Here is a 27,151-nt window from a genome sequence, read left to right as displayed (position 1 = left end):
TATGATGCTATGTATGAGTTTTAATTCAGCAAGCCTATGAGAATTAACATAGGGGTCGCTGGAGGGTGAAGAGGACAGACAGTACATTCTGGGGCAGATGCAACCAGTTGACCCTAGTATTTCAAATCAGCCAACAGGGTCTGGAAAGGCTAAAAGCAGGTTTGGCTAGCTCTTGACTTTGGTTCCGTGAATGGTTCCATCAGTGGAGCCTGCCCAAAGGAAAAATAGTCCACTATTGTGGTGAACAGCTGAGAATTACCAATATTTATAAAAGTAAAGTTTAAAGTTAGTCTCCATGTCAGCAAATAGTACAGAATGATGTAATTACAAGCAAAGTTCCTATCTGGTAAACTATAAGGTCTGACATCATGCCAAAAAAGAATCGGGAGAGTGGGGCAATGTCCCAATGTTAGGAAAATGTGACCTGGCCATTGAACCAGACAGGTATGTGCCAAGTGTCCCCTCATTATCGTTCAATAAGCTTTGCATTTGCACATACTGTGCTAGTAACATGGTGTAAATAAAGGTGCCCAGATCAAGACATTTACAACGATTTTTCAAGTATATTTCTGCTGGTGATTGTTGAGGCTTAGATGCAAGTAGTTAATGAGCAAAGTTTATAGAAAGTTCAGTGCATCACTCCCAAGTGTGAAGGTAGACTGATTTTAGTACACTGGCAAACTATTAACAACTCTAGTGTTGTGATATTGTTGGCATGGATGACTCTTTGGTTGTGGCTCAAAATTTGTGGGATTTATTGGGTTTGAGAAAATCTAATTAAATATTTTCAGCTTTCCAAACTATCCTGGGAAGATCTGATGAGCCCTGTGTGGCAATGACCATTAATTGCATCTCCTCAATACAGGTAATCTGTATTGTACCATTTATAAAACATGCAAACAAGCCCGGGGAGCACACAACATTCTGTTAGAACTACTGATAGCCTTGGGACAGCCAGACATGACAAAACTCTTCCATGTGCTGAACAAGATGTTTGATACAGGCAAAATACCCTTGCACTTCAAGAAGAATGTAATAATTCCAATTCCAAAGAAAGTAGGTGCTAACAGATGTGACAACTGCCAAACTATCAGTTTGGTAAGTCATGGTTGCAAAATTATAAGACAAATTCTTTACAGAAGAATGGAAAAACTGGTAGAAGCTGACCTGGGAACAATTAGTTTCAATTCTGGAAAAATGTTGGAACACTCGAGGCAATAGTGAACCTATGACTTCTCATAGAAGTCAGGTTAAGGAAAGGAAAACCTATGTTTATAGCATTTGTAGACTTAGAAAAACTTTTGACAATGTTGACTGGAGTACTTTCTTTGAAATTTGGAAGGTAGCAGGAGTAAAATACAGCAAACAGAAGGCTATTTACAACTTGTACAAAAACCAGATGGCAGTTATAAGAGTCAAGAGGCATGAAAGGGAAGTAGTAGTTGAGAAAGAAATGAGACAGGGTTGTAGCCTATCCCTGATGTTATTTAATCTAGATATTGAGCACACAGTAAAGAAAACAAATGAAAAATGTGGAGTAGAAATTAAAGTCCAGGGAGAAGAAAAAAAAACTTCAAGGTTTGCCAATAACATTTTAATTCTGTCACAGACAGCAAAGAACTTAGAAGAGCAGTTGAATGAGATTGACAGGATCTTGAAAGCAGAACATAAGATTATGTCAAACAAAAGCAAAACAGGACAATGGAATGTAGGTGAATTAAATCATGTGATGCTGAGGGAATTAGATCCGAAAATGAGACTCTTAACATAGTAGATGAGTTTTGCCATTTGGGCATCAAAGTAACTAGTGATGGCGAAAGTAGAGAGGATATGAAATGTAGACTGCCAATGGAAAGAAAAGCATTTCAGAAGATGAGAAATTTGTTAACAGAAAATATAGATTTAAATATCAGGAAGTATTTTCTGAAAGTAATGTATTTGTATGGGGTGTATCCACGTATGGAAAGAAGAGAATAAAAGCTTTAGAAATGTGGTACTACAGAAAAATGTTGAAGATTAGATGGGTGGATCTCATGACTACTCAGGAAGTACTGAATAGAACTGAAGAGCAAAGAGATTTGTGGCACTGTGGCACAATCTGACTAGAAGAAGAGATTGATTGGTAGGACACATTTTGCGACATCAAGGGATCACCAGTTTAGTACTGGAGGAAAGCGTGAGGGGGGGGGGGGAGGAGGGGGGGGGCTTAAAAATCATAGAGGAGACCAAGAAATGATTTCAGTAAGCAGATTCAGAAGGATGTAGGTTGCAGTAGTTATTCAGAGATGAACAGGCTTGTACATGGTAGAGTAGCATGGAGAGCTGCGTCAAACCAGTCTTTGGACTGAAGACCATAACAACAACACTCTTATGTTAGTGAATTTTTGTGTGTGGCCTTTGCACCACTGGCGTCAGCACACTCATGTTTAAGACTGCTTTGACAATTCTGATAAGTCCCCCCTTTGATTTTGTTTTAATGTAATTATGAATGTACAACCACTTATTGTGAGGACACTGGGCTCCAAAATATAGTTCCATTCTAGAAGAATTAGTTTCTCTTCATTCATAGTTATATTCAAACTCTCCAAGTGAGCTTGTGTTGAACACTTAAATATTCAGAATTCACATTTTTTGAGTGCAACATACTGATAGCTGCACTAGAGGGAAGGTCCTTCCCATGAACGATGGACCTTGCCGTTGGTGGGGAGGCTTGCGTGCCTCAGCGATACAGATAGCCATACCGTAGGTACAACCACAACAGAGGGGTATCTGATGAGAGGCCAGACAAACGTGTGGTTCCTGAAGAGGGGCAGCAGCCTTTTCAGTAGTTGCAAGGGCAACAGTCTGGATGATTGACTGATCTGGCCTTGTAACAATAACCAAAACGGCCTTGCTGTGCTGCTACTGCGAACGGCTGAAAGCAAGGGGAAACTACGGCCATAATTTTTCCCGAGGGCATGCAGCTTTACTGCATGATTAAATGATGATGGTGTCCTCTTGGGTAAAATATTCCGGAGGTAAAATAGTCCCCCATTCGGATCTCCGGGCGGGTACTACTCAAGAGGATGTCGTTATCAGGAGAAAGAAAACTGGCGTTCTACGGATCGGAGCATGGAATGTCAGATCCCTTAATCGGGCAGGTAGGTTAGAAAATTTGAAAAGGGAAATGGATAGGTTAAAGTTAGATATAGTGGGAATTAGTGAAGTTCGGTGGCAGGAGGAACAAGACTTCTGGTCAGGTGACTACAGGGTTATAAACACAAAGTCAAATAGGGGTAATGCAGGAGTAGGTTTAATAATGAATAGGAAAATAGGAACGCGGGTAAGCTACTACAAACAGCTTAGTGAACCCATTATTGTGGCCAAGATAGATACGAAGCCCACACCTACTACAGTAGTACAAGTTTATATGCCTACTAGCTCTGCAGATGACGAAGAAATTGAAGAAATGTATGATGAAATAAAAGAAATTATTCAGATAGTGAAGGGAGATGAAAATTTAATAGTCATGGGTGACTGGAATTCGAGTGTAGGAAAAGGGAGAGAAGGAAATGTAGGAGGTGAATATGGATTGGGGCTAAGAAATGAAAGAGGAAGCCGCCTGGTAGAATTTTGCACAGAGCACAACTTAATCATAGCTAACACTTGGTTTAAGAATCATGATAGAAGGTTGTATACATGGAAGAACCCTGGAGATACTAAAAGGTATCAGATAGATTATATAATGGTAAGACAGAGATTTAGGAACCAGGTTTTAAATTGTAAGACATTTCCAGGGGCAGATGTGGACTCTGACCACAATCTATTGGTTATGACCTGTAGATTAAAACTGAAGAAACTGCAAAAAGGTGGGAATTTAAGGAGATGGGACCTGGATAAACTGAAAGAACCAGAGGTTGTACAGAGTTTCAGGGAGAGCATAAGGGAACAATTGACAGGAATGGGGGAAAGAAATACAGTAGAAGAAGAATGGGTAGCTTTGAGGGATGAAGTAGTGAAGGCAGCAGAGGATCAAGTAGGTAAAAAGACGAGGGCTAGTAGAAATCCTTGGGTAACAGAAGAAATATTGAATTTAATTGATGAAAGGAGAAAATATAAAAATGCAGTAAATGAAGCAGGCAAAAAGGAATACAAACGTCTCAAAAATGAGATCGACAGGAAGTGCAAAATGGCTAAGCAGGGATGGCTAGAGGACAAATGTAAGGCTGTAGAGGCTTATCTTACTAGGGGTAAGATAGATACTGCCTACAGGAAAATTAAAGAGACCTTTGGAGAGAAGAGAACCACTTGTATGAATATCAAGAGCTCAGATGGCAACCCAGTTCTAAGCAAAGAAGGGAAGGCAGAAAGGTGGAAGGAGTATATAGAGGGTCTATACAAGGGCGATGTACTTGGAGACAATATTGTGGAAATGGAGGAGGATGTAGATGAAGATGAAATGAGAGATACGATACTGCGTGAAGAGTTTGACAGAGCACTGAAAGACCTGAGTCGAAACAAGGCCCCCGGAGTAGACAACATTCATTGGAACTACTGGCGACCTTCGGAGAGCCAGTCCTGACAAAACTCTACCATCTGGTGAGCAAGATGTATGAAACAGGCGAAATACCCTCAGACTTCAAGAAGAATATAATAATTCCAATCCCAAAGAAAGCAGGTGTTGACAGATGTGAGAATTACCGAACAATCAGTTTAATAAGCCACAGCTGCAAAATACTAACACGAATTCCTCACAGACGAATGGAAAAACTAGTAGAAGCCGACCTCGGGGAAGATCAGTTTGGATTCCGTAGAAATACTGGAACACGTGAGGCAATACTGACCTTACGACTTATCTTAGAAGAAAGATTAAGGAAAGGCAAACCTACGTTTCTAGCATTTGTAGACTTAGAGAAAGCTTTTGACAATGTTGACTGGAATACTCTCTTTCAAATTCTAAAGGTGGCAGGGGTAAAATACAGGGAGCGAAAGGCTATTTACAATTTGTACAGGAAGCAGATGGCAGTTATAAGAGTCGAGGAACATGAAAGGGAAGCAGTGGTTGGGAAGGGAGTAAGATACGGTTGTAGCCTCTCCCCGATGTTATTCAATCTGTATATTGAGCAAGCAGTAAAGGAAACAAAAGAAAAATTCGGAGTAGGTATTAAAATCCATGGAGAAGAAATAAAAACTTTGAGGTTTGCCGATGACATTGTAATTCTGTCAGAGACAGCAAAGGACTTGGAAGAGCAGTTGAACGGAATGGATGGTGCCTTGAAGGGAGGATATAAGATGAACATCAACAAAAGCAAAACAAGGATAATGGAATGTAGTCGAATTAAGTCGGGTGATGTTGAGGGTATTAGATTAGGAAATGAGACACTTAAAGTAGTAAAGGAGTTTTGCTATTTGTGGAGCAAAATAACTGATGATGGTCAAAGTAGAGAGGATATAAAATGTAGACTGGCAATGGTAAGGAAAGCGTTTCTGAAGAAGAGAAATTTGTTAACATCGAGTATAGATTTAAGTGTCAGGAAGTCATTTCTGAAAGTATTTGTATGGAGTGTAGCCATGTATGGAAGTGAAACATGGACAGTAAATAGTTTGGACAAGAAGAGAATAGAAGCTTTCGAAATGTGGTGCTACAGAAGAATGCTGAAGATTAGATGGGTAGATCACATAACTAATGAGGAGGTACTGAATAGGATTGGGGAGAAGAGGAGTTTGTGGCACAACTTGACCAGAAGAAGGGATCGGTTGGTAGGACATGTTCTGAGGCATCAAGGGATCACCAATTTAGTATTGGAGGGCAGCGTGGAGGGTAAAAATCGTAGGGGGAGACCAAGAGATGAATTCACTTAGCAGATTCAGAAGGATGTAGGTTGCAGTAGGTACTGGGAGATGAAGAAGCTTGCACAGGATAGAGTAGCATGGAGAGCTGCATCAAACCAGTCTCAGGACTGAAGACCACAACAACAACAACAGAGGGAAGGTCATGTAAGTTTGTCAGGTGGATGAAGTGCAGCTGGCCTGTAAGGATGCAGTAATGGCAAGTAGTTCAGTACCAAAATAGTGCTCTGAATCACTGTGAACTGCTACCTATTGTAACAGAGCATTATTTCCAACAGTACATAGTCAATTAGGGTTTGTCATTCTGTATTCTCACAGAGTCGGGCGATATATTTTAGTTGCGTTTGACATTAACACAACTGTTAGATACACAGTAAAATTTAATCTGATCATGAGACGATACTGGAAATGTTGCATGTTTCTAACAAAATTGCGTGGCTATGGAGTATCACCTCATTTGTGCGACTGGATTCATGATTTCCTGTCAGAAAGGTCACAATTTGTAGTTACTGACAGACAGTCATCAAGTAAAACAGTACTGATATCCGGTATTCCCTAAGAAAGGGTTAAAGGCCTTCTGCTGTTTCTAATCCATATAAATGACTTAGGGCAGAATCTGAGCAGCCTTCTTAGATTGTTTGCACATGATCCTGTCATTTATCATCTAGTTAAGTCATCAGAATATCAAAAGCAATTCTAGAATGATTTATACAAGATATCACTATGGTCCAACAACAAGTGGCAATTCACCCTAAATAATAAAAAGTGTGAGGACATCTATTTGAGTCCTAAAAGGAATCCATTAAATTTTGGTTACATGATAAATCACACAAATCTAAAAGTCAAATCAAACAATGAAAACTCCAGGATGGAATAATGACAATATTAAGAGAAGGATAGATTGCTAACTGCCATATAGAGGGGATGTTAAGTTCACACAACAGAGACTGCTCAACATGTGAGATTTAGGCCAAAAGACAAAAGTAGACAACACATACAAATTCACACAAGCACAACTCCCACACAGGTGACTACTGTCTCTGGCCAGTGAAGCCAGTCTGCAAACAACTGCATATGAAATGAGAAGCAGTCTGGCTGGTGGAGGTAATGAGGAGGCTGGGGTGGAAAGGGGGAGGGGTAGCAGGGTTGGGCTGGAGATCAGTTAAGTGCTGCTTGTGGGAGCATGCAGAGACATGTTGGTAACAGAAAGACAGTTAGGTGACATTTTTTCAAGAAATTTTTCTCTATGCACATTCCTCCAATACCTCAACAATGCTTCACCACTCCCCCTCAAACCAACAAGCTACCTTCCCTAATGTTGATCTCCACCCCAAAGATGGCTACATCAGTACTTCCATCCATATCAAACCTACCAACCCCCAACAATACCTACACTTAGAAAACTGACACCCCTTCCATAACAAGAAGTTCCTTCCATACAGCCTAGACACCCATGGCCATTGCAGCTGTAGTGACGAGCAGTGCTTCTCCAAATGTACCAAGTGTCTCACAGAGGCTGTCATGGACCAAAATTACCCTCCTTATCTTGTATAGAAACAGATCTCCCACGCCTTGTCTCTCCAGTCACCTACCACCTCCCACATTCCCACCATCCAGATATAAAGGAGAATTTCCTTGTGACTCAGTACCACCCAGGACTGTAGCAACTGAATCACATTTTCTGCCAGGGTTTTGACTGTCTCAGTCATGCCCTGAAATGAGAAATATCCCACCCACTATCCTTTGCATCCTTCCCCCAGCAGTATTCCTTCACCCACCAAACCTACACAATATCTTTGTCTGCCCTATTCCACCCCTGCCTCCAACCTCTTCCCTCACGGCTTATAACCCTGCAACAGACCTAGATGCAAGACCTGTCCCACATGTCCACCCATCAATACCTACTCCAATCCACTCACAAACATCACTTACTCATCAAAGGCAGAGTTACCTGTGAAAGCAGCCATGCAATCTATAAACTAAACTGCAGCCTCTATGCTGCTTTCTACATGGTCGTCACAGTCAACAAGCTATCTGTCTGCATGAATAGCCACTGACAAATTGTGGCCAAGAGACAGGTGGGCAACCTGTTACTGAACATTCTGCCCAATATGATGTGCTTCAGTTCATTGACTGCTTCATAGCCTGCACCAACTGGATCCTTACTACCAACAGCAGCTTTTCTTAATTGCACTGCTGGGAAATCTCTCTATGGGATATTCAGCATTCCCATGACCTCAACCATCACTAGTCCCTGGTCTACAACTATCTATCCTCTTCCCAGCTCCCACTCCAGCACTACACAGCCTTCTATTCTACAAACATACACACCAGTCTCTCTTTCCCCGTTTCTCCTCCTCTACTTCTGTATTTTTTCCCTGGCCTCTTTCTCTCCTTTCCCACTGCCCCCCTCCTCCCAAACTCCCTACTGCACCTAGCTGCCCTACCCTGTCCCCACCATGTTCCTGCATGCTCCCACAAGCAACACTTAACCACCCTCACCCCTACCCTGCTATACCTGTCCCTCACACCTCAGCCTCCTCCTTACCCCCTCAACCCAGAAGGTTTCTCTCATGATGCGCAGTTGCTTGCAGTCTGGTCTCAGTCCCCAGAGACAGTGGTCTTGTTTGTGTGAGTTGTGCTTTTGTGAATGTATGCATGTTGTCTATTGGCTTAAAGCTCACATGTGTAGCAGTCTTTTTGGTGGGCCTGTCTGCAACTCAATGTCTCCCCTACATGGTTTTTTAATGTCGTGTGACGAGGGCCTCCAGTCAGGTAGACCGCTCACCTGGTGCAAGTCTTTCGATTTGACGCCACTTCGGCCACTTGCGCGTTGATAGGGACGAAATGATGATGATTAGGACAACACAACACCCAGTCCCTGGGCAGAGAAAATCTCAGACCCAGCCGGAAATCGAACCCGGGCCCTTAGGATTGACAGTCTGTTGCGCTGACCACTCAGCTACCGGGGGCGGATCTCTACATGGTGATTAGCAATCTATCCTTTTCATAATACTGTCAAATCTAAGGCTCTCAATGCAAATAAATACACATGAATAACAATTATGAACAACTTAAATGGGAACAACCACATAGCTAAAGTGGTGGGCAAGTCCAACCAAATACTGCATTTTATTTGTAGAACACTTAGAAGATGCAACAAATGCACTAAACAGACTCTGGTAAGGGACCCTTAGCAGACAGAAATGACAGAGAATAACAAAAAAGTTCAAAGAAGGGCAGCTAGTTTTATATTATTGCAAAATAAGGGAGAGAGTGTCACAGATACAATATGTGATTTTGGGTGGCAACCATTGAAACAAATGCCTTTTTCCCTGCGGCAACATCTTTTCACAAAATTTCAATCTCCAAACTTCTCCTCTGAATGCAACAATATTTTGTTGATATGCATCTACATAGGCAGAGAATCTCATAAATAAGCAATATCAGAGCTCATATGGAAAGATTTAAGGGTTCGTTTTTCCCATTTGCTGCTCAAAGTGAAATGGTATAGAAACACAATGAAAGTTGTTCAATGAACCCTTTGCCAGGCACTTAAGTCTGTATTGCAGAGCAGTCATATAGATGTAGATGTAGATGTAGAGAGTAAACTATGACTGAGAAAATGATGGCAATAAAATCTCTTTATAGCATTTCTTCTGACATCATATAGTTCAATGAATAGTTTCCTCTGTTTGCTTTAGCTTGCTTTACCAATAGAATTGTCACTTTCCACAGTTAAAAATCTTTGCTGTATTCTTGTATTAGTTACATTAAGTAAAATAATTTGGAAGCGGAAGAGGAAGAAAAAAAGAAAAACTGACTAAGAAATTGTTCAACTTCAGCATGTATGTAACGTGAACATAGAATCTGATACAACTGTCTTGTCAAAGAAATTCAGATATGAAATTTTAGCATGAATAAAGAGAAATGTATGTCAGTGGAAGACACTTTACAGCAAAGTGAGGTGAAACAAAATTATAAAACTGATTGAAATTAGTATGTTTTCTATGTCATTGTGAAATTACACAACAAAGTAAAACATAATCTGAAAGTAAAACTGATTTCATGCACTGCTTTCTTTTTTACATTACCCAGTTTTTCACAATTTTACTTGATATACCACATGCAAACTAGATAACTCACCTTGCTTGGTTCCTGGTCACAAAAATCCAACAATGTCTCACAAAAGTAACGACCCATCTGTTCATAATCTTGACTGTGGAAGTGAGTATCAGTACGGCTTCCAAGAGTTGAACCACCAAATGATGCCTCCATTGTATAGCTATTAGTAACTCCCATCATCCACACAACTACACGACCTGTTCCTTCCTTTGACCTTTGAATACGAAACTTACAGTTCTCAAATGAGAACTGTTAAAAATAGTTTTGTGAAGATATGAATGTACTGCAAGTAATAGTGTGCTATGGAAAGATTTCTAAAATATTACCTTATCAGCAGCATTCTTATGCAACATCAGAGGGAACACTTGTTCTTGCAGCCTTCTGTCCCCAATGCGTCTGCTTTCACATCCATACATAAATACATTGTGCTTTCGTGAGTGTGCATGAAGATCACAGTACATTTCAATTCCACATTCCTCAATCAGTCTAGTAATGAAGAAAGGTAATTGCAAATTTTGTAATTCAGAGTAATACTATGTAAGCAGAAAGCTCATGTTTCCTAATGACAAATAAATATGTTACTAGTTATGCCGTGTCTAGATAGTGTCATTGTTCCACAACTTTATACTCTGTTATAGAAAGACTGCTGCAGTTGCTGATATAGTCTTTTTTTTAAATCAACATTCAGTTTTTGGGCTTCACATCCAGGTCATTTTCAAGTAGATATTGTGTTGTGGTGAAGCAACATCAAGAATATATCAGCAACTGAAGTGGCTTGTCATTAATTAAATAAATGTGTAATAAATGAAGGTGAAAACAACTGCGACAGCATTAGATCCAAAGGAAACATTTTCTTATTTTCTATGCTTGCAAATATTTTAAAAACAGTATCTAGATATCAGTGGGAGTTCTCTATTTATCATCCTTGATTCTACAAGTTTATGCATTTCATTCTGGTCAGTTGGAGGGATTAAAATGAAAATCTTAGATATTTATTAAATGAAAACCATACACTGTTTGATAATTTTTTATGTGACCTACACTGTGCACAAAAAAATCTCTTGAAAACAAGACTCTAATTGCTATTTTTTACACAAAAGAATTGTGTCACACCACAAGAACTAACTTTTAATATGATTATGGATATGACAATTTTTGAAGTTTATGATTTAAGTTAAACATATATTCAACAAAATGATCAATCAGTGAGGAAAAAAAGCAGTAAAATATTTAGAAACAATATTTTTATTCATATACCAATAATGTTAGTTATGGCAGAAGGGATGGGACTGAGGTGACCTGAGAACTGATGATGGACAACAGGCTACTACCATGGTTAAATTATGTGGCAGTGGAAAGGGGATGGAGGTTCTTCTGGGGATCTGTGGCAGCTTGTTGATGCATTGGACTCGTTCTCCTCTGTACCCACATAAACGCAGATATGAGGAATCAACAGGAAAAAAACACTATCCTGCAACAGTCTGCATCTGCTCTGAGTTTAGGTCAACACAAAAATGCAGCAGTGCCCAAAGAAATAACATAATTTTCCATAATATTGCACCAACCAAACAAACATAAGTTATACAGCAATTGCCTGAGCCATAGTAATACTAAAACTGGCTAAATGAGAGATACACCAGACTCATGAGAAATCACATCCAGAAGTGTATGAGAATTGTGTAAAGAATAAAAACTCTATACTCCAGATTCCTGAGGAGGGCAGTGGGGATAGGGGATAGAGGTTGCGAGACGAGCAAGTGTCCTCGCTTGCTGTTGATCTATTCTGGTGATAAATAAATTGGAATCCACTCGATACCAGTGGTGCACATCGACCATTGAATATTCAAATGTAAAGGAGGACTGCAGTCACTTGCAGAAATCCATAATTTATTGCAGATCTATATTTAAACTACAACATAGTCATTATTGGTGCATTACCAGGAGAGTTATATAGGCACAAATAAATCGTAGCATAAACTTGAGACAACTGATACTAGCAACTATACATTTCTGCCATTTAAATGCCAGCATCAATTGTCTCAAGTTTACGCTCTGCCATGTTTGTGTCTATACTTCAGAGACTTACCCATTCTGTAAAGCAAGATAGGTGGCATTCTGTGACAGATCTCATGACATAATACAATTCTAATGCAGGTACAAATATTTTGGAAGACCATCAGCACATCTCTCTCACTAGCGGTAGCCAACTTATAGAGAGTTTCGAAGAGGAGGCACTTCAAGTGGCCGAACGGAAATCCGTATGTTTTTACCGATACGTGAATAACACGTTTGTCATCTTGTCCCACAGACCTGATCATTTGCAGATGGTTTTAGAACATCTAAATTCCGTCCACGACAACATACGGTTCACCATGGAGATTGAGAAGGAAGGGAAATTACCCTTTCTTGATGTACTCATAGAGCGGAGATCAAATGGCACACTGGGTCATAGCGTGTACCGCTCAACGGGATGCTGAACACACTGGTTCATAGGGAATACTCGATATTGCATGACAAAACTCTGCATAAAGAACTCAAACACCTAGAAAATGTGTTTCACAAGAACAAATACAGCAAACGACAGATTCAGACAGCCCTCAGATGATGGAAACACTGCAGAAACCCAGATGAAGAACAGTCTAAAGATGAGGAAACAAGCCTTGCCTTTTAACCGTATGCAGACAATGCGACATCAAAAATTGGGAGACTGCTAAAACAACACAAAATTGACACGGTCTTCCGACCACCATCCCAGATACGGGCCCTATTGGGGACAGTGAAAGACAGATTTGGCCACAAGAAAGCGGGTATATATAATATTCCATATGGTTGCAGCAAATACTACATTGGTCAACAATCCGAAGAGTCGAAGACCGCTGCAAAAAACACTAATGCCACACGCGCCTGGGCCAGCCCACCAAATCGGCACTGGCAGAACACTGCTTGGAAACTGGACACAATGCGAAATATGAAGAGACCAAGATTCTGGCACCTACCAGTTTCTACTAGCACAGCATCTTCAAGGAGGCCACTGAAATTCGCGTAATGGATAGTCTCATAAACGAAGACACAGGTTTTCAACTAAGCAAGGCATGGCAACCATTACTTAACTCCATCAAGGAGTCACGCCACAAGCGGACACAAGGCCCTTCTATGACTGCCACAGAGGACACTCCACGGGATTCTGCATCTTCCACCACCCAGCGCGACGCCAGGGTGGGTGCGGACCTGGGTCAACGCCCGCAAATGGATTGTTGGCGGCCGCAATTGAAGCAGCGGTGCTCGCAAATGGAATGTCGACGGCCGCAACTGGAAGTTCGGCGGCCGCAATCAGACCATCGGTGCAGGGAATCGAAGCCTGACTGACGGACATAAATAAATCTGACAATGAGCAGACAGACCATTCCATCAGAACCACCTGATGATGGCGGAAAGGTCATTGGCTGAAATATTGTGGGACTTCAACGATCACATCCGGCTGGACACTCAAGAGCCCTGGAAACTACACCATCAGCGCACTTCATTGTATGATGAGTTCCAAAGCAAACAAGTCCAACCTGTTCCCCTGTTGACCCACAACATCATCATTTATGATTTTGGTGGTCACGGGATTATCAAGATTAGACTGTGAATCAACAGAAGTGTGTCACCCATTCAGATGGATCACATCAATGGTTGTGTTCGGAAACACCATCATCCAAGTGAATGGCTGCTTGAAGCATGCACCATGTCACTGCCACAAGCCTGGGGCAGATCAGCATCAGCCAAGTGAATGGCTGCTTGAAACATGCACCGTGTCACTGCCACAAACCTGGAGTGGAGCAGTGTTATGCTATGAGAGACATTCACATGGGCTTCCATGGAACCTGTGGTAATAATCAAAGGCACCATGACAACTGCAGACTACACAAGCATTAGGCCCTACTGCTGAATACCTGCATCCCTTAATGCTTGATGTACTCTTCAGTGGGGATACAATCTTCCAGCAGGACAATTGCCTGTGTCACAGGGTCAGAATCAAATTTCAGTGGTCTGAGGAGCATGAAAGTAAACTCATGTTGATGCATTAATCACCAGATTTGCCTGACATGAACCAAATGGAACACATCTGGGATACTATTGAGCATCTGCTCTACATCCACAAACCACAGCTTTATAATTTAGGGGAATTGTACAACCTCTGCATAGACATCTGGTGCCACATACCTTGAGAAACCTATCAAGGACTTGTCAAAACTATCTTGTGCAGATTTGCTGCTATGGTGCTTTGTAAACGTGGACCAACATGTTATTTAAGAATGTAGTCACAATGTATTGATTCAGCATTGTATGTGCATATTCTGTTGCTGATGAGATATTCCATTCAAAACATAACTTAATAGTGACAAGTGAAAAGTATAAAAAATATTAAATTGTATTTACGTAGTCCAACAACAACAGTAAACAAAGCAGTAGAAGCAAGGAACACAGCAGAATTTACAGTGATCAACAGCTACAAATCACTAAGTGTTGCCTTGTTGGCAGTTTCCACAAGCAGGCCACTGGCTGTACATTTAAAATATTTTGATACACATAATTACATATTATAATAAAGAGTTTTGTATACTGTTCACACAAACCAAATTGAAACTTGGCATGATGGTTGATGGGAGCGATCATAAATGGGAAGCGCCTTTATGGTTGCTGTCATCAGCCACCTCACTGAGTGTCAAATTAGTGTGTGCAGACAGTATCAAGTAACTTCCTCAGAGAATATCCCAGTGTACTTTAAATATGTGTCAAAGCACTCACCGTCTTATCATTAATTTTGTGTGCCATACTGGTGGGTATGTTTCTCTAATCACAGTCCTGTATTGACGATTTAAGTCACGCCCAGTAAGTGAACACCTATTGTTCCCAACAATCACTCCATCAGGATTCAACATCGGCACCAGTTTAAAAATAAATTTTTCCCTAAGCTCCTGAATTTGAGAGAAAAAACAATAATGCATTTATGTCATAATGAAACTGGAGTAAATAACACGGTGTCAATGGTAACAGAAAAAGGGTACAAAATAATGAATTTCAAGATTTTGGTTTAAGATCAGAGACACTTCACCAAGCTACTCATAAATGATATAGGTATGTTCTGTTTCTTTGAATGGGAGTTCACAGTGATTTATCACTGCAGCTGCAACCTGATTATTTTTGATTACTTTTTCTGTGCCCTTTTCTTTCTCCTACACTGTTTTTATATTCCAAAAGCAAAATTTACCTACAATAATTTATTTTACACTGTCATCAGCATCAGTATAGTACATTCAGAAATGAATTCATCTGCATGAAGGAGTTTAACGAAGAACTTTCAAGAAAATGGAATGAGTCCAGCTAAATATTGAAAAGTAGAAGCAATTGATGACAAATACATTAATAATTAACTACAGTTAATTTTTGTGTATATTCAAAGTAGGTTTAGCATCGTAAAATTAACAGAAAATGAGACTTTGTCAGTTAAAGCATCTCCTCAAATAATGTAGTTGCATCAGTAACGCAATCAAAGTTTTTTAAAATGTCTTTTAAAGTCATTGGAAAGTCATTCACTTATGTTAAAAACGTAATCGGTACCAGTACTGAATTATGATATTATATTATTATTACGAAGACAGATGTCACTAATCCCATTATATTTTCTTTTCCTTTTTTTCTTACTACTGCCAGCCTAAAGGGCTTTTAACTTCATTTGATAGTTTTTGCCTTCTCATCCATCCAAAATAATGAATTCACTATGTGTTTTCTTCCAATCTTCTACCGGTAACCATTTATTGTCAGTTTCTTTTAAGGCTCTCTATAAATCTCTAATTTGTCACTAGAGTTCCAAAGGGTAGAAAATTTATTATGATTTCTTTTGTTGAGTTTATGTCTTGTAAATCTTATCCAATTTCTTCTAAGCCACTTATTTTGATCATCTTTGAATTAATAATGAAGGTAAGTCTCTTGGTGAATGTATTGTCATTTAATAAATATCTTCACAGAATTTCAAGCTTGTCTTGTGCACAGTATTAGTGAGCTAATCTATCAGTGTGTAGAGGTCACATGTTCTCCACTTCATGCAAATGTCAGTTTATTGTGTGGGGCCATATATTTTTGTAACAATTTTCCACCCCTGTTTTTCAATTCCGCAACACCAAGAGCTATGTTCTCTAGAGCATATACTGGTTTCAGTAAAAGAACTGTCTTGTAATGTCACAAGTCGCTATTGTGCACTATTACTTTCTGGATGTAGTAGTTCCACATAATTTTAAATGTCTTTTGAAGTTCAATGGATCTTCCTAAGTTTGAGCTACTGTATTATTTTAGTGGAAATATGATCTTTCAGAGGAATCTGAAGAAAGATAGCTGTAAAATTTTCTTCAGTAGAACTTTTCTGGTGTTTTGATACAAATTTTGCATGTAATAGTTTCTTGTAAGACATCCAGAGTCCTGCATCTGTTGATGTCCTGTGCAATTTTTCTGTGGCATATTTAATTCTTCCATATCTTAGCAATAATTTTTAAATCATCAGCAATGTCTGAACATTTAATGTTGATTCTGTATCCAGAATATCTTAGGTACATACATTTGATGTCTTTTTCCAGTCTGTTCCAACGTTGTGCAGAACTAAGTTAAAAAGTAGAGAAAAGGGAAAGGGGGCTGAAATCATCTCCTTGTCAAACACCAAGGCCATTCAGTTTTGATGCAGCGTTTGGCTGATTCATAGATTCATTCTTTGATCTTCATGTCCACTCCGAGATCTTCTAGAGTATCAAAAATAGTCTGTTTGTTGACAGCCATAGGCCTCTTTCATGACCACAAAGAAGGCAAGGAATGGCAGATCTTTCATTTCATATCCATGTTATCTATCTGTTTGGCACATGATCAACCTTTCCTGAATCCTGCTTCTTAGTCATCAATCACATGGTCAGTCAGTTCTTCCAAACAGTGCAACACTAGAACTGTAGAAGCAGTCAATATGAGTCTGTTCAAAAAATGCTAGAACTTTGTCCCCTAAATCTTTCTATGCTTACCTTTTGCTTATTGAGCATGGTCTCCTTCAAAATACTCTCCTCCACAATTGATACACTGCTCTCAACACTGTTTCCACTTCCGGAAGCAGTCATGGTAGCCGTCTGAAAACTTTTTTTTATCTCATCTATCATTGCAAATCTACTTCCTTGAATGGGATTTTCAATTTTGTGAAAAAAGAGTCTGCAAGTGCCGGGTCTTGAGAGTACAGATGATGAGGCAGCATGGCGATTTTGTTTTTTGTGCAATAGTGACGCACCAACAAGAATGAAAATGGGGGTGTGTTATTGTGATGCAAGAGCCATGAATTGTCTTGCCACATTTTAGGGTGTTTCCTTCTCACGTTTTCTTGCAGTCATCGCAACAAGTAGTACCATCAATTAATGGTTTTGTCCCTGTGGCACGAATTCATGATGAACTAATCCCTCAAAGTCAAAGAAAACTATCAGCATAGCTTTGACATTTGACCTGACCTGATGAGTTTTTTTTGGTCTTGGAGAGCCTTTCTCAAGCCACTGTGAAGATTGAACCTTGGTATCAACATCACAACTGTAGATCCACATCTCATCACCGATTATGATTCTCTTAAGGAAAATCTTGTTCTCACTTGTGTGATCCAAAAACTCTTTACAGACTGTGAGGCGAATGTCTTTCTAGTCTTGATTCATGAGCCATGGAATGAACTTGGCGGCAACATGATGCATTCCAAGATGCTTCGGCACGATTTCATAATATGATCCAACTAAAATATTACATTCTTCTGCAATATCTTGGACAGTCAGTCTTTGATTGGCATGCACAATTTCATTGATGTTCCTTGGATGAGCATAATTGGTAGACGAACAAGTGGCATCTTTAACTTCCATGTGGACCATTCATAACACCAAGTATGGTTTAAGCACCCATCATCATAGGCTTCCTGCATCATTTGGTGTGTCTCTGCAAACGTTTCCCTGTGGAGACATGTTGCTCCTCTAACTCTATCATCTCAAAATTTGCAAACTGTGTGACACAATGTTCTACTGAATACAGCATTGAACAATAACTAACAGACATACAACAATCAAACTTCCAGAAGTTACACATTAAACACAGGCATGTGCAGGAATGCAGACCACATTATGCTCCAACACACCATCAGCATGAAATATGAATGTTCTGGAATTTTCTGAACATACCTCATACAAACATTTTGAAATCTTGTCTATATAATGACAATATTTTTTCATAAGTTCTGTGACTTTAATTTGTTTTAACAGAGACTGTTTGGCAGAAATCAAAGACCTGTAACTACATTCATTGCTCTTTTTCTCACTGTATATCTAAAATGTCAATGGCCTTGCCGCACTGGTCACACCAGTTCCCATCAGATCACTGAAGTTAAGTGCTGTCAGGCTGGGCTAACACTTGGATGGGTGGCCATCCAGTCTGCCAAGCACTATTGGCAAGCGGGGTGCACTCAGCCCTTGCGAGGCAAACTTTGGAGCTACTTGACTGAGAAGCAGCGGCTCTGGTCTCGTAAACTGACATATGCCCGGGAGAGCAGTGTGCGGGCCACATTCCCCTTCACATCTGCATCCAGTGATGCCTGTGAGCTGAGGATGATATGGCGACCGGTCTGTACCGTTGGACTTTCATGGCCTGTTTGGACGGAGTTTAGTTTAGTTAGTATATCTAAAACTCTGGCACTGCTCTTGGGTGATTTACACATTTATGTAGCCTGAGAGTACTGGAACTGTTCAGATGTGCTGCATGTCACAGGAGTGTGATGCTTTAATGTATGTTGAAGTTTTACCTATAGTGATTTGTTGTTTATGAGTCATGGACAGATATTGAAAGGAATTAATGGAATACTTACAACATCTGCTGAAATTTTTAGTTCTACACATGCAATCACAATTAGAAGTACCTTTTTTTATCATTTCTGAGACAGAAACTCATACATGGAGTGGAAGAAGCTGTCCAAAAGAAATGATTTTAAGCTAGATCTAAAACTTGATCTGCTACCTGCCAGACACTTTATGTTGTTGGGCAAATGATCATAGATTTTTTTTGCTGAATAATGTACTCCTTTTTCAGCAACTGACAGCTTCAATAACGGATAGGAAAGGTCATTTTTCCCTCTAGTGTTGTACATATGAGCATCACTTTTCTTCACAATTTGAGATGGGTTATTTGTAACGAATTTCATTAGCGAACATATGTACTCTGATGTTGCAGTTAAAATATGTAACTCCTTGAAAAGGTGCCTACATGACATCCCTGGGTGAACACCACTAATTATTCTCACTGCTCTCTTTTGTGCAATAAATATTTTATGTCTAAGTGTGTGAGTTACCACAAAAAACTATTCCATTAAACATTATTGAGTGGAAATATGCAAAGTACGTTAGGAGGCTGATCTGTTTATTACCAAGACTAGCGATTATACGAAGAGTGAAAGAAGCTGAACTTAGTTGTTTGAGAAGCTTAGTAATATGGCTCTTCCAGTTCAAGTTGTCATCAATGTGAACACCCAAAAATTTGGAGAAAACTACCCTGTTAACTGAGCCCTGTTCATATGCTACATCAGTTGTTGGTATTTGGTGTACAGAACTGGATATAGTGAGTTTTTTTTTCAAAATTAAGGGAGAGTCTATTTCCTGAGAACCACTTAATAATTCTTTGAAAGACATCCTTAACAGTATCTTCAATTGCTTTTTCTAAAGACACTCCCTTGAAACATGCTCAGAGTTACTTTAGAATTTTAAGATTTCTCTCCATTAAATTAAGCATGACACACTATGCTCTGTTCGCCACTGATCACCTGTTCTACATTAAATGAGTCAAAAAGTTCAGGCCTGTTTGTAGTCAAGAGATCTAAGATGTTACCTTAATGAGCCAGTTCTCTGATTAACTGACTCACGGTAATTTTCAGAGAAGGTATTTAGAATGATTTCAACGATTCCCTCTCCCCACTACTTACTCTAATCATTTATGTCTTCCAGTCGGTAATTGGTAAGTTTAAATTTCCCTGTAATATGACACAATGACTAGAAAATTTATGTAGAACCATCTCCAAATTGAGTCTCAACAGTTCTGTCACTACTGTTCCTGCGAAAGGAGGCACATATGCATCTTACACTGTGACAATTATTGAACTACATGAAGAAGAAAAAAAATAATAATAAAATAAAAAATAAAGTAATTTCATTACAAACTACGGCGTGCACACACTTTATTCAAAATATAAATGCAACTGCAGATCTTGGGATTTAGGTTATGACATGTTTGACATGCCTGTCATCCTTGGCGATGATGTGTCACAGATGAATATAGAAATTTTGCATGTTACGCTGCAGTGTCAGAATGTCGATGCTGTCTTCCTGAATGGCTGTTTACAGCTCAGAAGTGGTTTTGGAGTTATTGCTGTATACCTTGTCTTTAATATAGCTCCACAAAAAGGAGTCACATGTTTGGATTGGGAGAATATGGATGCCCACGCCAGTGGTGTCTGGGTATCCCAGAGCCAGAATGCGGTCCCCAAAGTGCTCCTCCAGGACATGAAACACTCCTCTGCTTTGATGGGGTTGAGATCCATCTGGCATTAACCACATCTCATCGAAATCAAGTTCACTTTGGATAATGAGGATGAAATAATCTCCAAAACCTTCACGTAACATTTGGCAGTCATTGTGCCATCAAGGAATATCACACCGATTATTGGGCTTCCTTGCTAAACGAAACCATATTCACATCAAAGTCCTGTTCATCAATAGCTGGGCAGCAGTGTTGCTGCAACATAATCACTGTTCCATGGTCCTGGGACTTAATGGCTGATAGGTTTGAATTTTGAATGGGAAGAGGTGCAGGTCTTCAACAACAATTTGGCCCAGTGTCTCCCAGTTGATTCCCGCCTACTATAAAGCTAGTCTGATCGATTTCCTGGGGCTGGTTTGAAACATGATGGCTGTCTTCTAATAGTTTCCAGGCATTTTCATCCTTTTTGGACAATTGACATTGCCAACAATGTCATCACAAACACTACACGTTCTCTCAAACTTGCGAATCAAATTCTTGATTGTTAGCACACTTGGGCTGGTTGTCTTCAGCTTGGATTCGGATGCGGACTTCCTTTGAGCCACAGTTAGGCTGTTACTGCTTGCATAGTAGGCCTTCAAAAGTGCTATACACTCAGGCACACTGCACTGTGACATCTTCATGCACAAATGGCCGACAATATCAAGGCGCGTGTGCATGAGGATACTAATTCCCATCATGCGCCATGGCCTACAATGTAGTTTGAATGTCCTAATGCAAACTGTTCAGAAGTTATGATGATTTTATTTCACATAGTTCAATGTTTGTCACCCTGCATTATCTTATTTGATCAAATTTTAATATGTATTTCCACCCATATGATTTCTTACACAGAATGCATATTAACCCCACTGGATATTATTGCATTATTTATGGCAATAAACTCCCCCCCATGAACCATGGACCTTGCCGTTGGTGGGGAGGCTTGCGTGCCTCAGCGATACAGATAGCCATACCGTAGGTACAACCACAACAGAGGGGTATCTGTTGAGAGGCCAGACAAACGTGTGGTTCCTGAAGAGGGGCAGCAGCCTTTTCAGTAGTTGCAAGGGCAACAGTCTGGATGATTGACTGATCTGGCCTTGTAACAATAACCAAAACGGCCTTGCTGTGCTGCTACTGCGAACGGCTGAAAGCAAGGGGAAACTACGGCCATAATTTTTCCCGAGGGCATGCAGCTTTACTGTATGATTAAATGATGATGGCGTCCTCTTGGGTAAAATATTCTGGAGGTAAAATAGTCCCCCATTCGGATCTCCGGGCGGGGACTACTCAAGAGGATGTCGTTATCAGGAGAAAGAAAACTGGCGTTCTACGGATCGGAGCGTGGAATGTCAGATCCCTTAATCGGGCAGGTAGGTTAGAAAATTTGAAAAGGGAAATGGATAGGTTAAAGTTAGATATAGTGGGAATTAGTGAAGTTCGGTGGCAGGAGGAACAAGACTTCTGGTCAGGTGAATTCAGGGTTATAAATACAAAATCAAATAGGGGTAATGCAGGGTAGGTTTAATAATGAATAGGAAAATAGGAACGCGGGTAAGCTACTACAAACAGCTTAGTGAACCCATTATTGTGGCCAAGATAGATACGAAGCCCACACCTACTACAGTAGTACAAGTTTATATGCCAATTAGCTCTGCAGATGACGAAGAAATTGAAGAAATGTATGATGAAATAAAAGAAAGATAGTGAAGGGAGATGAAAATTTAATAGTCATGGGTGACTGGAATTCCAGTGTAGGAAAAGGGAGAGAAGGAAATGTAGGAGGTGAATATGGATTGGGGCTAAGAAATGAAAGAGGAAGCCGCCTGGTAGAATTTTGCACAGAACACAACTTAATCATAGCTAACACTTGGTTTTAGAATCATGAAAGAAGGTTGTATACATGGAAGAACCCTGGAGATACTAAAAGGTATCAGATAGATTATATAATGGTAAGACAGAGATTTAGGAACCAGGTTTTAAATTGTAAGACATTTCCAGGGGCAGATGTGGACTCTGACCACAATCTATTGGTTATGAACTGTAGATTAAAACTGAAGAAACTGCAAAAAGGTGGGAATTTAAGGAGATGGGACCTGGATAAACTGAAAGAACCAAAGGTTGTACAGAGTTTCAGGGAGAGCATAAGGGAACAATTGACAGGAATGGGGGAAAGAAATACAGTAGAAGAAGAATGGGTAGCTTTGAGGGATGAAGTAGTGAAGGCAGCAGAGGATCAAGTAGGTAAAAAGACGAGGGCTAGTAGAAATCCTTGGGTAACAGAAGAAATAGTGAATTTAATTGATGAAAGGAGAAAATATAAAAATGCAGTAAATGAAGCAGGCAAAAAGGAATACAAACGTCTCAAATATGAGATCGACAGGAAGTGCAAAATGGCTAAGCAGGGATGGCTAGAGGACAAATGTAAGGATGTAGAGGCTTGTCTCACTAGGGGTAAGATAGATACTGCCTACAGGAAAATTAAAGAGACCTTTGGAGAGAAGAGAACCACTTGTATGAATATCAAGAGCTCAGATGGAAACCCAGTTCTAAGCAAAGAAGGGAAGGCAGAAAGGTGGAAGGAGTATATAGAGGGTCTATACAAGGGCGATGTACTTGGGGACAATATTGTGGAAATGGAGGAGGATGTAGATGAAGATGAAATGAGAGATACGATACTGCGTGAAGAGTTTGACAGAGCACTGAAAGACCTGAGTCGAAACAAGGCCCCCGGAGTAGACAACATTCCATTGGAACTACTGACGGCCTTGGGAGAGCCAGTCCTGACAAAACTCTACCATCTGGTGAGCAAGATGTATGAAACAGGCGAAATACCCTCAGACTTCAAGAAGAATATAATAATTCCATTCCCAAAGAAAGCAGGTGTTGACAGATGTGAGAATTACCGAACAATCAGTTTAATAAGGCACAGCTGCAAAATACTAACACGAATTCTTTACAGACGAATGGAAAAACTAGTAGAAGCCGACCTCGGGGAAGATCAGTTTGGATTCCATAGAAATACTGGAACACGTGAGGCAATACTGACCTTACGACTTATCTTAGAAGAAAGATTAAGGAAAGGCAAACCTACGTTTCTAGCATTTGTAGACTTAGAGAAAGCTTTTGACAATGTTGACTGGAATACTCTCTTTCAAATTCTAAAGGTGGCAGGGGTAAAATACAGGGAGCGAAAGGCTATTTACAATTTGTACAGGAAGCAGATGGCAGTTATAAGAGTCGAGGGACATGAAAGGGAAGCAGTGGTTGGGAAGGGAGTAAGATACGGTTGTAGCCTCTCCCCGATGTTATTCAATCTGTATATTGAGCAAGCAGTAAAGGAAACAAAAGAAAAATTCGGAGTAGGTATTAAAATCCATGGAGAAGAAATAAAAACTTTGAGGTTCGCCGATGACATTGTAATTCTATCAGAGACAGCAAAGGACTTGGAAGAGCAGTTGAACGGAATGGATGGTGTTTTGAAGGGAGGATATAAGATGAACATCAACAAAAGCAAAACAAGGATAATGGAATGTAGTCGAATTAAGTCGGGTGATGTTGAGGGTATTAGATTAGGAAATGAGACACTTAAAGTAGTAAAGGAGTTTTGCTATTTGTGGAGCAAAATAACTGATGATGGTCAAAGTAGAGAGGATATAAAATGTAGACTGGCAATGGTAAGGAAAGCATTTCTGAAGAAGAGAAATTTGTTAACATCGAGTATAGATTTAAGTGTCAGGAAGTCATTTCTGAAAGTATTTGTATGGAGTGTAGCCATGTATGGAAGTGAAACATGGACGGTAAATAGTTTGGACAAGAAGAGAATAGAAGCTTTCGAAATGTGGTGCTACAGAAGAATGCTGAAGAGTAGATGGGTAGATCACATAACTAATGAGGAGGTACTGAATAGGATTGGGGAGAAGAGGAGTTTGTGGTACAACTTGACTAGAAGAAGGGATCAGTTGGTAGGACATGTTCTGAGGCATCAAGGGATCACCAATTTAGTATTGGAGGGCAGCGTGGAGGGTAAAAATCGTAGGGGGAGACCAAGAGATGAATACACTAAGCAGATTCAGAAGGATGTAGGTTGCAGTAGGTACTGGGAGATGAAGAAGCTTGCACAGGATAGAGTATCATGGAGAGCTGCATCAAACCAGTCTCAGGACTGAAGACCACAACAACAACAACATGGCAATAAAAACACCTCCACCACGTTCATTCAGCCTATATTTGGCATATACATTCCAACCAGAATTAAGAATTTCATTGTTGTTAGCACCTTGTTTCAGCCAGATTTCTGTTCCTCGCACTATGTGGGCTTTATTACCATTTATAAGTAAGATAATTTCTGGGTCTTTTTCATGAAAATTCTTGCGCTTAGCTAATACTATACCAAAATTTTCATTCTTCAGTGTGCTATGATAAATTATGTGGGCTGATACTCTCCCCTCTTTGAAATCCAAACATAAGTTACTGAAAGTGGACAGTTACGAACAGTTTTCAGTTAGTTAGGCCAGTTACTAGCAGAGTGACAGAAGTGACAGTTTCATATGATTTGACTTTAATAAACACTATGGTGGAAACACTAACAAAAAAAATTCTGAACTGGAAAAATATGTTTTCCTTTTGTGATGAATACTAATAAACAAACATCACACAACATTTTTGTGTATGTCACATCAGGTGCAGTTGCTGTGTGCAGTCTGATCTCCATGGCCAGAGACAGTGCTCATGTGTCTATGATTTGTGCTTGTGTGAATGTGTGTGTGTGTGTTTTCTACTTCTGAAGAAGGCTTTTTGACCAAAAGCTCAAATGTATAGCAGTCTTTTTGCTGTGCCTGGCTGTGACTCAGTGTCTCCTCTATATGGTGAGTAGCAACCCAATCTTTTCATAATAATGTCATTATTCCATCCTGGGTTTTCCATTGTTTAAAATTGTTATTTGTTATTTATAATTTTAAAATCACCTCAAATAGTATATGAAGCCATGAACTTGCAACTATGGTCAAATAATGACTACAAGATAATTATATTCACAGGAGTTTTAGATTTGAGAGTCTGTAGATGAGAGCTCCTGGATCACACCAAAAGAATATCCAAAGTAGATCTCAGCAGTTGTAATCAAAGATGACACATCAGTCTTAACTAAAAATGATGTCCTAGGAGAAAATTTCAGATAGTCTGCAAAATATCTTAAAGAACCTTGAAGCTTGCTTTCATCAAAATAGTGTAAAACTGAATATTACAAAGGCTATTTACAACTAAACTGCCAAAAATGATAGACATAAGAATAACTTGGAATGACCAGGAAATGACTGAAGCAAGCAAGTCGAAGTTCCTAGGCATACATCTCAATAAATATATTAATTAGAAAGCAGATATAGATTGCTTATCAAATAAATCAAATTATTTACACTTTACGAAGTGTATATGATCTTACGGGTGCCAAAAAGATTATATAACACAGCTACTTTGAGTCAGTTACTCAATAAATATAATTTTCTAGGCAAGCTTATCTGACATCACAAGGCTATTAATGATGCAGAAAAAAAAGAAAGAAAAACACATTCATTGAGCAGCAGAGACTCAAGAGAGGCTTGTGCTGTTTTATTTAAAAATTCCAACAGTGCCTTCATTGCACATATTATAACATTATTTTCTTGTACAATGACAGCCACACACTCAAAATTTTCCATTTCAAGCACAACTACAACTTTCACTACACAGAAAATTTCAGATTACTCTCACACCATTAAAAACTTTATATCCAGACACAGAAGCACAAGCATCTAAAAATTAGAAATCATCTAAAAGGTAGAAATATATTTAATAGGAAGATTCAGTCACTGAAAGCATTCTTCTCTAATATATTAACAGTCAAGTTCTACTATCCCATTGCAGAATGTATGGAGAACAAAGTTACTGTCTGAGATAAAAAATGGTACATTTATCTGTACACTGATGTCATTATAAATGAAACTGTAAAATGCTGAAAAACTTTTCATCAAAATTATTTATTACTCAATATAGCAAATCGTAGCTAACACTTGGTTTAAGAATAATGAAAGAAGGTTGTATACATGGAAGAACCCTGGAGATACTAAAAGGTATCAGATAGATTATATAATGGTAAGACAGAGATTTAGGAACCAGGTTTTAAATTGTAAGACATTTCCAGGGGCAGATGTGGACTCTGACCACAATCTATTGGTTATGAACTGTAGATTAAAACTGAAGAAACTGCAAAAAGGTGGGAATTTAAGGAGATGGGACCTGGATAAACTGAAAGAACCAAAGGTTGTACAGAGTTTCAGGGAGAGCATAAGGGAACAATTGACAGGAATGGGGGAAAGAAATACAGTAGAAGAAGAATGGGTAGCTTTGAGGGATGAAGTAGTGAAGGCAGCAGAGGATCAAGTAGGTAAAAAGACGAGGGCTAGTAGAAATCCTTGGGTAACAGAAGAAATAGTGAATTTAATTGATGAAAGGAGAAAATATAAAAATGCAGTAAATGAAGCAGGCAAAAAGGAATACAAACGTCTCAAATATGAGATCGACAGGAAGTGCAAAATGGCTAAGCAGGGATGGCTAGAGG

At 39.5% G+C, this 27,151-nt stretch overlaps 1 protein-coding gene across 1 annotated transcript in view; it reads right to left on the bottom strand.

Annotated features, from left to right (window-relative positions):
- Window positions 1–27,151, bottom strand: part of LOC126252533 (cytosolic carboxypeptidase Nna1) — a 666,898-nt gene that overhangs the window by 375,994 nt on the left and 263,753 nt on the right. Inside the window, 4 exon segments of the mRNA XM_049953428.1 lie at window positions 9,976–10,203; window positions 10,281–10,440; window positions 11,940–11,947; window positions 14,742–14,915. Of these exon segments, the coding sequence (XP_049809385.1) occupies window positions 9,976–10,203; window positions 10,281–10,440; window positions 11,940–11,947; window positions 14,742–14,915 (570 nt within the window).

Source organism: Schistocerca nitens, chromosome 4, assembly GCF_023898315.1.
Source record: "Schistocerca nitens isolate TAMUIC-IGC-003100 chromosome 4, iqSchNite1.1, whole genome shotgun sequence".
In the NCBI taxonomy this organism is placed as follows: Eukaryota; Metazoa; Arthropoda; class Insecta; order Orthoptera; family Acrididae; genus Schistocerca; species Schistocerca nitens.
This window is presented reverse-complemented; position numbering and strand designations above follow the sequence as displayed.